At 51.7% G+C, this 14,715-nt stretch overlaps 1 protein-coding gene across 1 annotated transcript in view; it reads left to right on the top strand.

Moving 5' to 3' along the window:
* The first annotated feature begins 7,448 nt into the window (after positions 1–7,448).
* The window catches only part of LOC114842176 (pro-neuregulin-3, membrane-bound isoform), a 37,594-nt gene continuing 30,327 nt past the window's right edge, over positions 7,449–14,715 (top strand). Inside the window, exon 1 of the mRNA XM_041067592.2 lies at positions 7,449–8,175. Coding sequence (XP_040923526.1) covers positions 8,076–8,175 — 100 coding nt within the window. The 5' untranslated portion in view covers positions 7,449–8,075. The remainder of the gene's footprint in view (positions 8,176–14,715) is intronic.

Below are 14,715 nucleotides of genomic sequence, written 5' to 3'. Positions count from 1 at the left end.
ATCTGAGAGGAGCTGAGAGAGAATGGAGGGTAGCTGGAGGAGTGAGATGGAGGAGCTGAAAGGAGCTGAGAGGAGCTAAGAGGAGTTGAGAGGAGCTGAGAGGAGCTGAGAGGAGCTGAGAGGAGCTGAGAGGAGATGGAGGAGATGGTGGAATTGGCTGCTGTGACCAAGGTCTCCACCATAACAGGTCTGTGTGCAGTAGTTGCCGCTCCATCAAGTCCAGGAGTAAACTGCTTCAGAGCTAAATCTAAACATCAACCATCTAAATCTGAAATCACAGATGATGAATAGATTCTTCTGGGCCGGATGCTGCTGAGGTCCTGGAGGTTACTGTTAACAGACCTCAGTGCCGTCGTGGTGTTTGTGTGGTTCTGTTTGTGTTCTGCTTTACAGCCTTCCTGATCCACTTCTAACTGCTCTCATAAACAAGCAGCTGCCAGATGTGAAGCTCTGCCCACAAAGGAGCAGCAGCGTCTGTGAGCGGAATCCATAAGCACACGCTTCCTGTGCTGCAGCCTCCTTTAAGTCCAAGGCCAGAAGCCTCGACCTTCTGCTAAAGCTGCAGTTGTCCACAAAGAATGACTTCACTGAAAGGAGCCGCGTGCAGACAGACGTTCCAGCTGTGGAGCCTCCACCGGCAGGAATCAAACAACATCTGTGTGGGGGGTTGCCTCCATCTCCTCTCAGCTCCTCCATCTCCTCTCAGCTCCTCTCAGCTCCTCCATCTCCTCTCAGCTCCTCAGCTCCTCCATCTCCTCTCAGCTCCTCCATCTCTCAGCTCCTCTCAGGTCCTCCATCTCCTCCATCTCTCAGCTCCTCTCAGCTCCTCTCAGCTCCTCCATCTCCTCTCAGCTCCTCTCACCTTCCTTCAGCTCACCATCCCCCTCTGTGACACCTAACCAGCTCACGGCCCTGAGAGAGAAGGAGGAAATTACGTGTTTGTAGCTTAAAGCAACAACTGCCTCAATGCTAACACAGGTGTGAAAGCAGCCAAACTGCACAGAGGAACACTAATGAAGAGCCTTCATATCCAGGGCGTGTACATTATATATGGAGGCTTCGCGCGGTTCCATTGGGCCTCGCTCCTGGTTCCATCCTTCATGCTCGCGCTGGGCCGGCTCACGGCTTGTCCTACTTTTGGGACCAGAATCCTGAAGTCTTTGCACACGAGGGCGAGAGAACGCATGATGCTGCGTTGCTCCGCTGCGAGCGTTCGAGTCGTCCATCATCACCGCGTGAGACGACAGGAAGCGGAGACGCATCAGACACGTGTCACGTGTCGGCTGCCTTCTATTAACACATCACATTGTTCTGTGACGGCTGCTACAGTGTTGGAGATGGGAGAGGCTGAGTCTCACTGAGGGATTAGCCATAAATCCCTTTCATGACTTGCACCTACATAACAGCCCCTCTGCCTTTGAATCTCTCTCCCACCTGCTTCTCTCGTGCTCATCTCTGCCTCTCTCGCCCACGGAGCCGGGGGCGAGAGAGGCAGATATACTGCACACTAATTGCCAATGTAATGATGCTGCAGTCTACTTATCTCACCTGCTAATTAATAGTACAGCTGCCACCCCTGCTCTTGTCTTTCATACTCACATCCACACGACTTCGGGAGGTGACGCACCCCCCTCGCTGTCTCCCCCCTGCTCTCTCTCACCCCCCGCAGTGCTTCTTCTTCTCCACTGTAAAACATGCTGCTGTCAGAGAGACACGACACATTGAGCTGCGCTTTGAAGCAGTGAGGAAACGAGTCGGACGTGCCCGAGGATCAGTGCATATCATCTGACAGTGCTTTTGGTGATGGTTTAAGGTTAATCACAGAGACGGGCCATCCCATAATAAACACAGGAGAATCATCACAGCTGTACCTAATAAAGCGGCCATGTTTGTGGTCGGACGAGTCCTCGTGTGCAGGTTCAGCATCAGGCTCTCTCTCAGTCAGGCTGTTTTCTGCTAACGTTACGCTCCTGTTCCTGCTGTTTGAAGCCTCCGTGAAGCGATGGTGGCTGCAGCTCGCGTTTCCTTCCTCCCCAGAGGCGGTGCGTCTGCAGGCGGCCAGTTCCGGGTCTCTCTGGGTCACAGTCCTGCAGCGCAGCGGAAGCCTTGTGTAAACGTCTTCTTCTGTAATGTAGTAATTATATCCTCCTGCCCCCCCCCCCTCCCCCGCCTCTAATCAGCGCTGGTGAATTCAGCTTTTTGGGGAGGTTTCACTTCAGGCTTTTGTTGTCGCAGCTCATTTCTTCCACTTGCGGCGGTCCCTGTTTGTGCGTCGCTCTGTGAAGTTGTTCTTGTTCAGGCCGTGGCCACAGGTCGACTCCGTCTCACAGCTGATCTCCTGCCTTCATCGTTCTGCAGCTTCTTCCATCCTCTAATGTGCTGTGAACAGTTCCTCTCCACGCGCTGGTGTGTGGATGTCTATGTGGTCCTTAGTTAAAGACAACCAAGCTTTTAGTCGTCAGAGGCGTTTTGTTTAGAGGCTGTTCCACGTGGAGTGGATCCGGAGCCATCGGGGGAAATAATCACCTGTCAGACGAGACGGACTAGAGCTGCCATAATAATAGTCTCTGTGCCGGGTTTGACATCTATCTCGCAGGTTTAGAAACCGTCTACATCAAAGTGCTAATAACCGCTGTTGGGTAATAATCCTGTAACACCAATAATCTCCTCCTGTAGCCTCTGGTTGTGTTTTGATTAAAGCCAAACTCTTCCATATTACCTGTAGCTAATGGAGCTCAACGTGGGCCGATGACACGGTTCAAAGCCAGGAACCGTTTCTGATGCTTTTATGATTGATAGAACGCGTCACGAGAGTCTGAGCCGCTCTTTCCTGAGGCCAGGTTACATAACAGGCGAACAGCCTTTACCATTAAATGTCTCTGGAAGATGCAAAAATGCAAGTTGTTTTCAAAAGACAAATGATGCTTCTACTGTGAAAATGGCCTAATAAAGTTTTCTCCAAAGAAATCACGTTTACCAGGAATATTCCCAACGACGCCGTTTCCTCATCTGAAGCACTTTTTCTGAGGAACTGTTGCTCGCCGGCTAAAACATCACAGCAGTTATTTTGTCCTGCCAGCATTTGCCATTTCCTGTGTTCCGTGTGGACCCGCTCTAAAAATAATTGGCTGGTGGTATTTGTGATTCTGCTGCAGTTTCCTCCTTGTTATGAAGCCTCCACTTCAGCCGGTCATGAATTCAAGTGCTTCAGGTCACACATAATGACAAAATGAATCCTGTAGCCTCGTTTTACATTTCGTGGTCTTATGTATTTGCAAACTGCTGCTGCTGGGAGCTGCTTTTGTTGTTTTTTGGCGTCTGCAAATATTTTTTTAATTAGTTTTCTAGAAGAAAAAAACTGAGATGAAGAATGAATTTGTGATACGGAAAAAGCTGCGACGTGTGAGGCTCAGATTGACCTAAAACGAGACTCTTCACCTCCATCGCGTGACGGCCTCCAATCCCAAATCAAGTCTTTACGCTTCCTTTCCTGTGAGTAAAGGCAATTGTTCCAGCAGTGAAATTCCATTTTACATGAAATCCCAGCGTCAAGGGCTGGTTCTAGGTTCAGAACCCTCTGTGACATGTTCTCCTTGCAAACGTCCTCTTCACCGCGGCCTCTAACAGGATCAGCAGCGTGTAAGTGACACTTTCACTCGTCCAGAAGGGGAGAGGTTAATTATCAGATCGCCCTCACAGACTGTTCTGCAGCTTAATTTTGTCCAAAGGTCGAAGACGCGGCTCCTCAGCTGCTCCTCTGGCATTTGGATGTTTGGCTTCTTCTGAAAATAGGATGTGATAAAGAGCCACGTGTGCGAAACCTGTTTAAGCGAGTCAAGTTCCTCATCAGGGCGCCAACGCTAATTCAATTAGCATGATGTCACTTAGTAAACGAGCTGCGTTGGAGAGGTTTGAAGGTGAACGTACATGGACAGAAGTGTTCCATAGAAACCTCTGTTTGTGTGAATGGTGATGAACGGGACGGGCAGAAAGCAGCCACATGTGACGTCATTAAAGCCACTCTGCTGAGCGTTGGAACAGATGTGGTCTAAATGGAGCGTTAATATTCACAGGAGCAAAACGGAGAGAAGCAGATACTGTAGCGGCTGCATCCAGGGCTCATCCCTGCACTGTATTTATCTGAATCACAGCGAGGAGGTGGAGCTCCTGCTGCCGTTCATGTCCACAGGTGGTGAATGAACAGTGGGCACCAGTCGTGGCTTCGCTGGGTGTGTGTTCCTTATAGAACCATGCTGCTGAGTGGAACCAAAGCAAAGACGCTGGAGATGACGCTGCTCAGGTTTAAAGGCGTCACCTCCAGACTGGCTCCAAACGGGTTCATCACAGGTTAATCCCACACCACAGCTAATTAAAACTATAAGATCCTAAGAATCAAGGCTCGTCCGCTGGGTTTCAATCAGCTCGTCTGTGAAAGCCTCTCCTAAAACCTGGAAGATAGGATTTGATTTCAGTTTTCTGTGCCATCATGGACGCGGGAGCGAATGGAGGCACATGTGGGTGAGCAGTGTGTAACGTCATTAAAGGAGAAAAGTAATCATCTCAGCTGCTTTGAAGTCCGTCCCTCAATTCTCTGCTTGTCTGATTAAAGGAAGCGCGAGCAGCAAGTTGCCATGACGGCGGGCGGACATATTGGATTACATTCACGGAGCGAGTGAAGCTCCGCGTAACAAACCGTGTTTAAATCTCCATTATGGTGGTTGCAAACGTAATTAGAGGCGACACAATGAAGCAGTATCTGTTACATCTTCTGTGCACGTGGCTCCTCCACGTGCTTTCGCAGAGTTACGTCAAGAACGCGCAGCCGCGGATGAAGCAACGATGACGCTTTATTGACTCTTTGTGAAACTTTGTGTCGAGTGAACTTTACGCAGCTGAATGTGATTTGATCAGTGCCTGTTGACGAAGCTGGTGTCGTATGGACCCAGAGAATCAGCAGCAGTTGAGCGTGTTGTGGAGTTGTGCGTGTTGTGCGTGTTTTGGAGTTGTGCGTGTTGTGGAGTTGTGCGTGTTGTGGAGTTGTGCGTGTTAGCCACGTTATCGTGTTGTGTGTGTTGTGGAATTGTGCGTGTTTTGGAGCCGTGCGTGTTGTGGAGTTGTGGAGTTGTGCGTGTTGTGGAGTTGTGCGTGTTGTGGAGTTGTGCGTGTTAGCCGCGTTGTCGTGTTGTGCGACCGTGCTGCTCACCTCCGCGTCACGTGCTTGCGGCCACCTTCCTTCCTTTGAGGTCAGACCCATGCGGCACCTCGGCTCTTTGCTCCTATTTGTCGACCAGTTCACCGGAAAGGTTTGGGCCATTTTGCTCCAAAATGAATTTCACACTGTGAAAATGGGCTGCGATGTGAGGCTCATTGAATCAAGCTGCACTGTGGCACATTTTCTCTTAATAGACGTGGAGCCTCGCGCCGTTGTGGCTGCACTGCGTTAAACGCCTCTAAATGGAAGGAGCTGCTGCTGATTCCCAATCATTCATCTGATGTTTGACACTGTGAATTGCGTCATTATTTTATTTGTAGCACATCTTTAGTGTCTGAGAAGGGAATCAGTGACGTGACGGATGCTCTGCGTCTCCGACCAGCACAGGAAGAGCACTGCAGCAATGGGGTTACGAGGAGCATCTCAGGAATCTGTCTTCATTTGCTGCTTTTGGTCTGTGGCCTGGATGGATGGTGTCATAGCTGTGCAGCAATGCAGCAGCAGCTCCTTCCTCCTGCTTCAAAATGATCTGGGATCAAAGACACAATATAGATGCAATGTTTTAGTCATGACTGTATTTGGCTCCAACACTATATTAAAGAAGGAAAAAAAACGAGAGCCTTGGCGTCGTCCTGTGAGGCTCCGTGTGCTCATTGGAGGATCTTCAGCGATGACATCATCTTCTCACCTGTTTTCACGTGTCGACGAGGCCTTTTGAAGGCGCTCGCTGTTCTTTTGTTGCGTGTTCTCACATCCATCCTTTTCCCGCGGTAGACGTTTATATTTATCTCCTGCGCCGCACACTCCGCGCTCACACACCTCTTCCTGTTTTCTTTTAATTAACGACTGCAGAGTTAATTAGAAGTCACGCATGTCTTCAGTGCCCTCCGACGGCCTCGTTGCAGCCTCTGATGTGATCTCTGCTGGGAGACAGTTTGTGGGACACAACTTCCTGAGCAGCGAACAGAGGCCTGTGCCTCATCCTCTTTGACTCTTCATGCTTTGGAGCCTCTTCCTCCTTCCTGTTTCGTCCTTGTCGCCTCCACAGGAGCCCAAACGAGTGTCACCCTCTGTTATTGTCGCCACGTTGAGCCTCCGCTCTTTTAATCACCTTCCTTCTTTGCTCGTGCTCTAACGAACGCTGCCTCCTGTCAGAGGTCAGTCACTTCAGGTCACAGTGTCGTGGAAACCTGTTTAATGACCACATATTTAGCGCCGAGGACAGCGACCTGTGAGACGTGCTGGACTTTGATGTTGAATTGAAGTATTCGAGTGAAGCCTGAACTCTTCACACGGCAGCGGCAGCTTTTTACGAAGTTTAGATTTAAACTTTAACTTTTAGACGCGGCAGCTGAATATTGGTCAGCGCCGGTGAAGTAGAGGACGAGACACGTTTGGATGTTTCCATCCAGTTTCCTGCTGCATGTGAGACGTTCACCTCATTGTGCTCAGCTCATGTTAAAAAGCAGCTGGCGTAAACGACACCACGCCTTGAGCCTGAAGACGCTTGTTGATCAGAGCTGAACCCCCGTCACACGCCCTCCTTTACTGCAGAACGTTATGATGGAGCAGGTAACAGTGTTTGTGGCTGTTGAAGCTGCATCTTGTCATGTTCTGGAGCATGAATGTGGAATTTTATGACTAATTAACATGACAGCACTGAAACAAAAGTCTAGAGTAAAGTAGCGTTTTCTATAACATCTCCAATCATGCAGTGCATCGTTCCTGCTGCAGCTCGTTGAATAATTAAAACTGAATGATGAAAGACAAAGACGAGTCGTTGCCGCTGTGCAAAGAGCAGAATCTGAGACGTCCCAGCGACTCTGCAGCAGCTGCATTAGTGTGGCTGGACGTCAGGGCCACTGGGAGATGCTTATGTCGCTGTCAGCTTGTCAGAGCAGATACAAGTTAATTCCAGGAGTGTCAATGAAACAAAGCCACGGGGGTAAACACATGAATCGGGATGTAGTTTGAGCAGAAGAGAAAGAACGCGGTGAAACAGAACAGCGGATTCAGTCGATACGCTTCCTCAGCGGAGAGGAGGTGAAAACGGCTGCGGGCGAAGACACGGGCGAAGACGGAGCCGCGGACCAGAACCGAGCCGAGGACTGGAGCTGAGGACCGGAACCGAGGACCGGAACCGAGGACCGGAACCGAGCGACCGGAGCTGAGGACCGGAGCCAAGGACCGGAACCGAGCCGAGCGACCGGAGCCAAGGACCAGAACTGAGCCGAGCGACCGGAGCCAAGGACCAGAACCGAGCGACCGGAGCCTCGGCGGCCAATTAGGCCCCGCGCCTCCACCTCCATACGTTGATCAGGATTCTGCCTGCGTGGAGCTGAAATTAATTAAAGCACAGCCTCAATGACGCGACGTGACGAGCAGCACATTCAGAAATTCATTAGCCGCATAATGATCTTTGTCTGACGCTCACAATGTGCCAATCACACGCGACTTAGAGTCTGACAGGAAGTTCATCCACAGTGGGACGCGCCTGTTTCCCACTTTCTGATTAATCATGTGGAGCCTTTTGTGAACATTGTCTATGACCACACAAAAAGCGGAGCCTCATTTAGTTGCAGCCACAGAAAGGTCACAGCCTTAGTTACCGGCGCTGGGTGCTCCCTTTGTTCTACACTCCCCACTTTGGGATTTTGACAGATGTCTTCTTAGTGAAAAGTGCAGCTTTCAGGCCTAAAGGACTCCTCGCTATTCATTTGCTTTTGTCAGCTCACCTCACTGTGCACTTTCAGCTTTCTTTCCTGAGGACCAGGCTTTACCTGCGTTTGTCCTGAAGCCCGAGCAGCTCATTTCCACTGCATCACTTTTAACGGCATGTGTTGTGTGGTAAACCTGCTGAGTCATGCTTCTCCCTCTCTGCTCCACCAGGTGTCGAGAAGGCTACCAGGGCATCCGCTGCGACCAGTTCCTGCCCAAGACAGACTCCATCCTGTCGGACCCAAGTAAGCTCCCCCCCTCCTGCTGCTAGCAGCTAGCTGCTAGCTGCTAGATGCTAGCTGCTAGATGCTAGCTGCTAGATGCTAGCTGCTAGATGCTAGCTGCTAGATGCTAGCTGCTAGATGCTAGCTGCTAGATGCTAGCTTCTAGCTGCTAGATGCTAGCTGCTCGATGCTAGCTGCTAGCTGCTAGCTGCTAGCTGACAAGGTGAACATCACAGTGACTAATGATCCACACGACTCAAGTGGCCGACGGGTCCAGATACGTTTCACTCCAGCTTTCTATTCTGTTTAACTGACAATGTGCTGCAGCCAAAAACTCATCATTTCCCTCATTAGCTTTTCATTTTCGTGTCTATTGTCTGTTTCTCACAAACAGCATCTTTTCTGCTCAGACTAATGTCACTTCTTTAATTTCTTTATGTGAAGACGTGATGCTCGCGCTGTCACTCAGCCGAGGAAGCATTGTTCCAACTGTCCTCACTGATCACTGTCAAACCGCCTATTTGCTGCTCCTTTCATTAAATACGCAACATTTACACTGTGGCTCTGACATAATGCAGAATAATCACTTGTGTCACTTTTCTATCTTCAAAAAGTCGTCTGGATAAAAACAGCATGAGGTTAAATGCTTCCTGATAAATCTGGGGTTTTGTACTTGACGTCAAGTGAGACTGTCCTAAATGAGACGTGCAGCTTTAATGTTGTTGTCACTTGCTTTTGCCTCTTATTAACTTTCCAGATCATCAGGGTTTTTAATTTTAATTCAGTATAAGGCTAATTGTTGTTTGTGCAGCAGAGCCACTGACCTGTCGGAGCTGATCCTCCTCATCATCACTGATGGTGAATCTATTGATTCTAGCACAGATGTGTCAGACTTAATGCTCCCAGTACCTCCTCCAGCTAAGTCTGGCCTCGGTCCAGGGGTCACGGAGGTCAGGAGGAGCCTGAGGGGGTTCATACGCTCACATCCCGTAGAGTTTGTTTATGTCAATACATCTTAATATGTTTCAATGAGTAAATGTCAGCTGGTGATTGACCCCAACCTCCATCTGGTCCTGTGTGACTCCACCCGTCATGAAGAGGTGCTGCTGAAGCTCATGTGATGTGTTTTACGTCCAAGCGGCTGTACTTCAGCCTTAACGCGACTGAGACACGCTCACTTCCAGAATAAGGAGCTCCAGCTGCGAGTGGACCGTCACAGGTTCAACCATGTCACTCCAGGGTGAAGATAATTGAGTTTCGTCATGCAGTGAAAAAAGTTGCTCCAACGGCCCCAGATTCAGATTTCAACCATGACCTCAAATTGGTTTTCTTGCCCAAGTCACTTACTGATTATTAGTCTTTTAATCGATGAGGCTCTTTCAGCTGAATTTCCATATAGATTGTCTGCGAACTAGCGAGTCATTACTGAGGAATCTGGAACTTGGAAAAAGGAGAAGTAAAGTGTTTTTGACTTTTTGCTGTGACTCGCGAGTCCGGCGCCGTTCTGTCTTTCAGGTTTGCCTCATTCCTTTCTGATCTCATTCATTGCCGCTCGCCCACTTTCTCTAACTCTCTGCCAAATCTCTGCGCTCAGTTCATTTTCTAATGGCGCGCGTTCGATCGGCCTACTTTCACGTCCTCTCGCTGGATTTGTCCTCTTCATTTCACATAAGTCCATCCACTGTGTTCTCTACCACACAACACAATGTCATAAAGCCTCATCGATTTCTACTTTCAGTAACGCTGCTTTTTCTTTCTTCCTTTTTCCTTTTTCATTCAACTTCTTCCTGCTTTCTAAAGTCGGTAAGTGCCCAGCTGGAAAGAAGCGCGCCAGTCGTGGCTCCGCTCTTCTTTTCTTACCCATCAGATAATCTTGTCACAGCATCACTCCCTCCTTGACTCCTTTGCTCGCAGCTCATCAAACCCTAATTTCCTTGGTTACCTTTGTGTCTCGTGCTTGAGCTCGCCCCACTGTTGACATCTCGTTCCCTCTTTCAAATTTCCCCACAGACGGCCCCTTCTTGCCCCCATCTGTCTCTCGCTAACCTCCTCCGTGCCTTCCTTTCCTCAACACGCATCTTGTCCAAGCGTCAGACCTCATCCCTCCTCCCCAGTCCACAGCTCTCTGTCCAACTCATCTCCTAACACTAAGTGGCACGGGCCTCAGATGGACTGAGACTTCAATTGTGCCAGCTAAAAAGGTTCACCAGCAGGGCAGATAAACGCTGCCAAGGACCTCTGGCACGTCCAGGTCTCCACAGAAGGAAGGGAAGGACGCGAGCAAAAGGAGAAGGAGAGATGAAAGCGGAGCTCTCACACTGTCTCAGGGTCTCACAGGAACGAAGGAATGTCACGACTCCGACGGCAAAACGAATGCGAGACACAGAGGAAGCAGCGTTTGGCTGCACTGTGTTTAACACGGCTGCCCAACAATGAGCAGAGAGGCCAGACAAATAAAACCTGCATGGAAGCTCTGATTAAAGCTGCAATGCGTTCGATTTTGTTGGACAGACAGAAACTAACAGTGGGCCTTTAGGAGATGGACGGAACATGGGTCAAGAAACAAAACGGGAGCAAAGTGGAGTTTGTTCATGAGAAATGAATCAATAACACACATGCTCCAGTCTGTTGGTCAGACCGGCAGGTCGAGATCTGCCTCATCAGGTCTCAGATCAGATCTGAGGGCCAACTGTGCATCCGGCTGACAAAGATGGACCGGACCAAAAAACGTCCAGAACCAGCTGCCACAGCAGCCAGACCGGCTCATTAGCATTTAGCTCCCAACACAGTGCATCACCTGCTCCACTGGTGTGTGCGTGTGTGCGTGTGTGCGTGTGTGCGTGTGTGCGTGCGCGCGTGCGTGTGTGCGTGCGTGCGTGTGAGTTTGTTTAGGTTTCCACCAAACCTGTCAGCGCCACAAAGGCTTTCTGTTGTCACTCTGACATACGGCGCGTCACGTCTCTCACGCTGAAGAAACTGAGTTCAAGCTGCTTTTGTTGTGGAGACAGGTTTTGTTGTTCACACAGGGAGGTTGCTCATTGGCACTTCCCACACTGAGGAACTCGCACCACGTCGTGGAGCACTTAGGAGGACCTCTCCTTCCACGCTCCCCTCGGCTCCGCTCTAACATCCTTCTTTACTGCTTTCATCATCTACGCAGCCCTTCTGCAATCATTGCCTCGGCCCACGGTGGATAACACATTCAACCCCTCTGAACCCGCGGCCCGGAGCCCAGACGTCTGCTTTACAGCGCTGTAAGGCGCCGTTCTCATCTACAGCACATGCATCATCTCACAGCCAACAGAGAGCGAGAGGGAGACTCGCAGATTTAAATCTGAAGACAAATTTAATTCACACTATCTTTATGAGATCTGATTTCATGCTTGGCAGGTTTGATAGCAGTGCAGTAATCATGCAAGTCCAATTTCCCACAGAATACGGGCCTGTATTTCACATTGTATCACGCGTTTGAATCCGTAAGATATAAAGGACGCGTAAAACGTGCGATTGCTCTAAGCTCCCGCTTTTTATCAAGGGCCAACAGCTGAGGCGAGTCCTGCATGTTTCCCATAATGCTCTGCTGAGCGTGTGATGTTTATTTACATCTGTATGAGCGCGTACGCGTTCTGCTCCACAGAACCAGGGTTCAGGTGATGGACTCGTAGTGGCGCCAGTCGAGCGAACACAGGCTTCAGTGCATCGTTGGTCAGAACGATGACATCGTGGATGCTCAGACAGGAGCCTGAGGATGAAGCGGTTGCTGTGGGGTCAGGTGACCTTTGACCCTTTTGACCTCCATCAGACCAGCGGCGCTGCAGATCAGGACGTTTGCTCCCTAACATGCAGAAGCACTGTGAGCGTCTTCATCTGTCATTAGTTAGAAAGCTGCAGACACAGGGCGTCCTTGCTCCAGTTTCCTGGAGTCACTCGTGATCCTTCTTGGAGTTTGTTTGTGTCACGAGAGTCTGCTCCACATTCTGCGCTTGTGTTTCCGCTCCGCTGCGTTTCCATCCTGACGTTCCTACGAGCGAGAGTGGTAAGTGGGTGAGAGGAGCCGGCCGGATGCAGCGACCGGGCTGGACGGGTCGGAGCCGGTCCGATGCTGGAGACGAGGATGGTTGATGCCGACAATCAGCAGCAGCACGTTTGTCTTCTCCATTAATACTTAGAGTTAATCTTGCTTTGTGATGCGGTGGCTGCAGCCGCACAGACAACATTTAGTCTAATTGGCGTGTGTTCGGGTGAAGGCGATGCCAACGCTCACATCTAGACGCCCCATTAAAACAACAGAAGATGTCTGTTTGTGACAGCAGGCGTCTTTGAAGGCACATGAAAACGGCCCCTGTTCCACAGGAAAGCGCTCGCCATCTGCTCCCACATTCGTGCGTGTGCGACAGTAGAGCAGGAACCACGCGGTGACGCATGAGCGCTGCTCTGAAGCGAACCTTCACGTGACGACACGGACGCTGGCGACGACACGGACGCTGGTGACGACCCGGACACGGACGCTGGCGACGACCCGGACCCGGACGCTGGCGACGACCCGGACACTGGCAACGACCCGGACACGGACGCTGGCGACAACCCGGACGCTGGCGACGACCCGGACACGGACGCTGGCGACAACCCGGACGCTGGCGACAACCCGGACGCTGGCGACGACCCGGACCCGGACGCTGGCGACGACCCGGACACTGGCAACGACCCGGACGCTGGCAACGACCCGGACGCTGGCAACGACCCGGACACGGACGCTGGCGACGACCCGGACACGGACGCTGGCGACAACCCGGACGCTGGCGACGACCCGGACCCGGACGCTGGCGACGACCCGGACACTGGCAACGACCCGGACCCGGACGCTGGCGACGACCCGGACACTGGCAACGACCCGGGCGCTGGCAACGACCCGGACCCGGACGCTGGCGACGACCCGGACACTGGCAACGACCCGGACGCTGGCAACGACCCGGACACGGACGCTGGCGACGACCCGGACACGGACGCTGGCGACAACCCGGACGCTGGCGACAACCCGGACGCTGGCGACGACCCGGACCCGGACGCTGGCGACGACCCGGACACTGGCAACGACCCGGACGCTGGCAACGACCCGGACCCGGACGCTGGCGACGACCCGGACACTGGCAACGACCCGGACGCTGGCAACGACCCGGACCCGGACGCTGGCGACGACCCGGACACTGGCAACGACCCGGACGCTGGCAACGACCCGGACACGGACGCTGGCGACGACCCGGACGCTGGCGACGACCCGGACGCTGGCGACAACCCGGACGCTGGCGACAACCCGGACGCTGGCGACGACCCGGACCCGGACGCTGGCGACGACCCGGACACTGGCAACGACCCGGACGCTGGCAACGACCCGGACCCGGACGATGGCGACGACCCGGACGCTGGCGACGACCCGGACGCTGGCGACGACCCGCTGTATCAGCCTGAGCCTGAATCCCACAAAATCCTCAACAATTTCAAGGCCATTTGAAAAATGTGTCCGCAGGTTTCACCTCCATGTGTCACAGGCTCTGCTCCTGCTGTGACCTGAAGCCATTTGCCAAAGCCGTTGTTTGCTGGTGTTTAGTGTCATGAGTCCGGTTGAAATATCAGGAACCGCTGGTGTTTTGCTGGATGGACCCTTGATTGTTAATGTTTTCCAAAGGCTGTGGCGCTTCACGCTCCGTTTCATTCCCTGCTGCGTGGAACCCGTGCTCTGTGGCTGCTGGGTCCGTGTCGGTTCTGATCCTGGACCAGTTCACCGTCCACATGCTGATAAGCGCCTCCTCCAGGGGCGCAGCGCGGGCTGGTTAATTGGCCGCCTGGAGCCCTGAGCCGAAGCTGTGGCCGCATCATTGGACTCCATCAACCTAAAGGCCCTTTGGTTCAAAGTCCAGTGTGTTAATTATGTTTCCTTCTATGTTTCTGCGTTGGCAGCGTCAATAACAGGTGATTGCTTCCGTCAACTCCCTCTCTCTACAAAAGCAAAATCAATTCTGCAATCGCTGCGTGTTAAATAGACAAAAGCGCACGATGGTCCTCCAGGATCATAATCCTCCCTCTGCAGGCGAACTCGGGGCCAAACCAGCATCGGCCATTGAAATGGAGCTTAATGGACACTGATTGCTGAGGCCAGTTTAGCTTCCGCCGCCGACTCGAATAGTGAGCAGTCGGAAAAGAGGGAGTGAAACGAGCAGACATTCATATTGATAGCAGCAATTCATCTGGCGTGCACCCTGTGTGACTCGGCTTTCTAAAAATATTTACACAAGTAAACAGCGGATAGTTTGAATTGATCATTAAAAACAATAAATTTGTCATCGCTCTCCCTCCGTGAGATCGCATTGTTTTTCTTTATTTATTGTCCTATTTTCCATTGAGCATCCGATCAAGACTTTTGGCTGTGCCCACATCCAGACTGTAATGGATTTGGAAAGCCCAATTTATGGTGAAGTATGAGTCTTGTCAGCTGGTGCTTAGTGAAGAATATGGCAGTGGGATGCAGATTATCCCAGAGCAGTGGGGCCGGTGCTCGCGCTGGCG

Source organism: Betta splendens, chromosome 15 (assembly GCF_900634795.4).
Source record: "Betta splendens chromosome 15, fBetSpl5.4, whole genome shotgun sequence".
Taxonomy (NCBI): Eukaryota; Metazoa; Chordata; class Actinopteri; order Anabantiformes; family Osphronemidae; genus Betta; species Betta splendens.
This window is presented reverse-complemented; position numbering and strand designations above follow the sequence as displayed.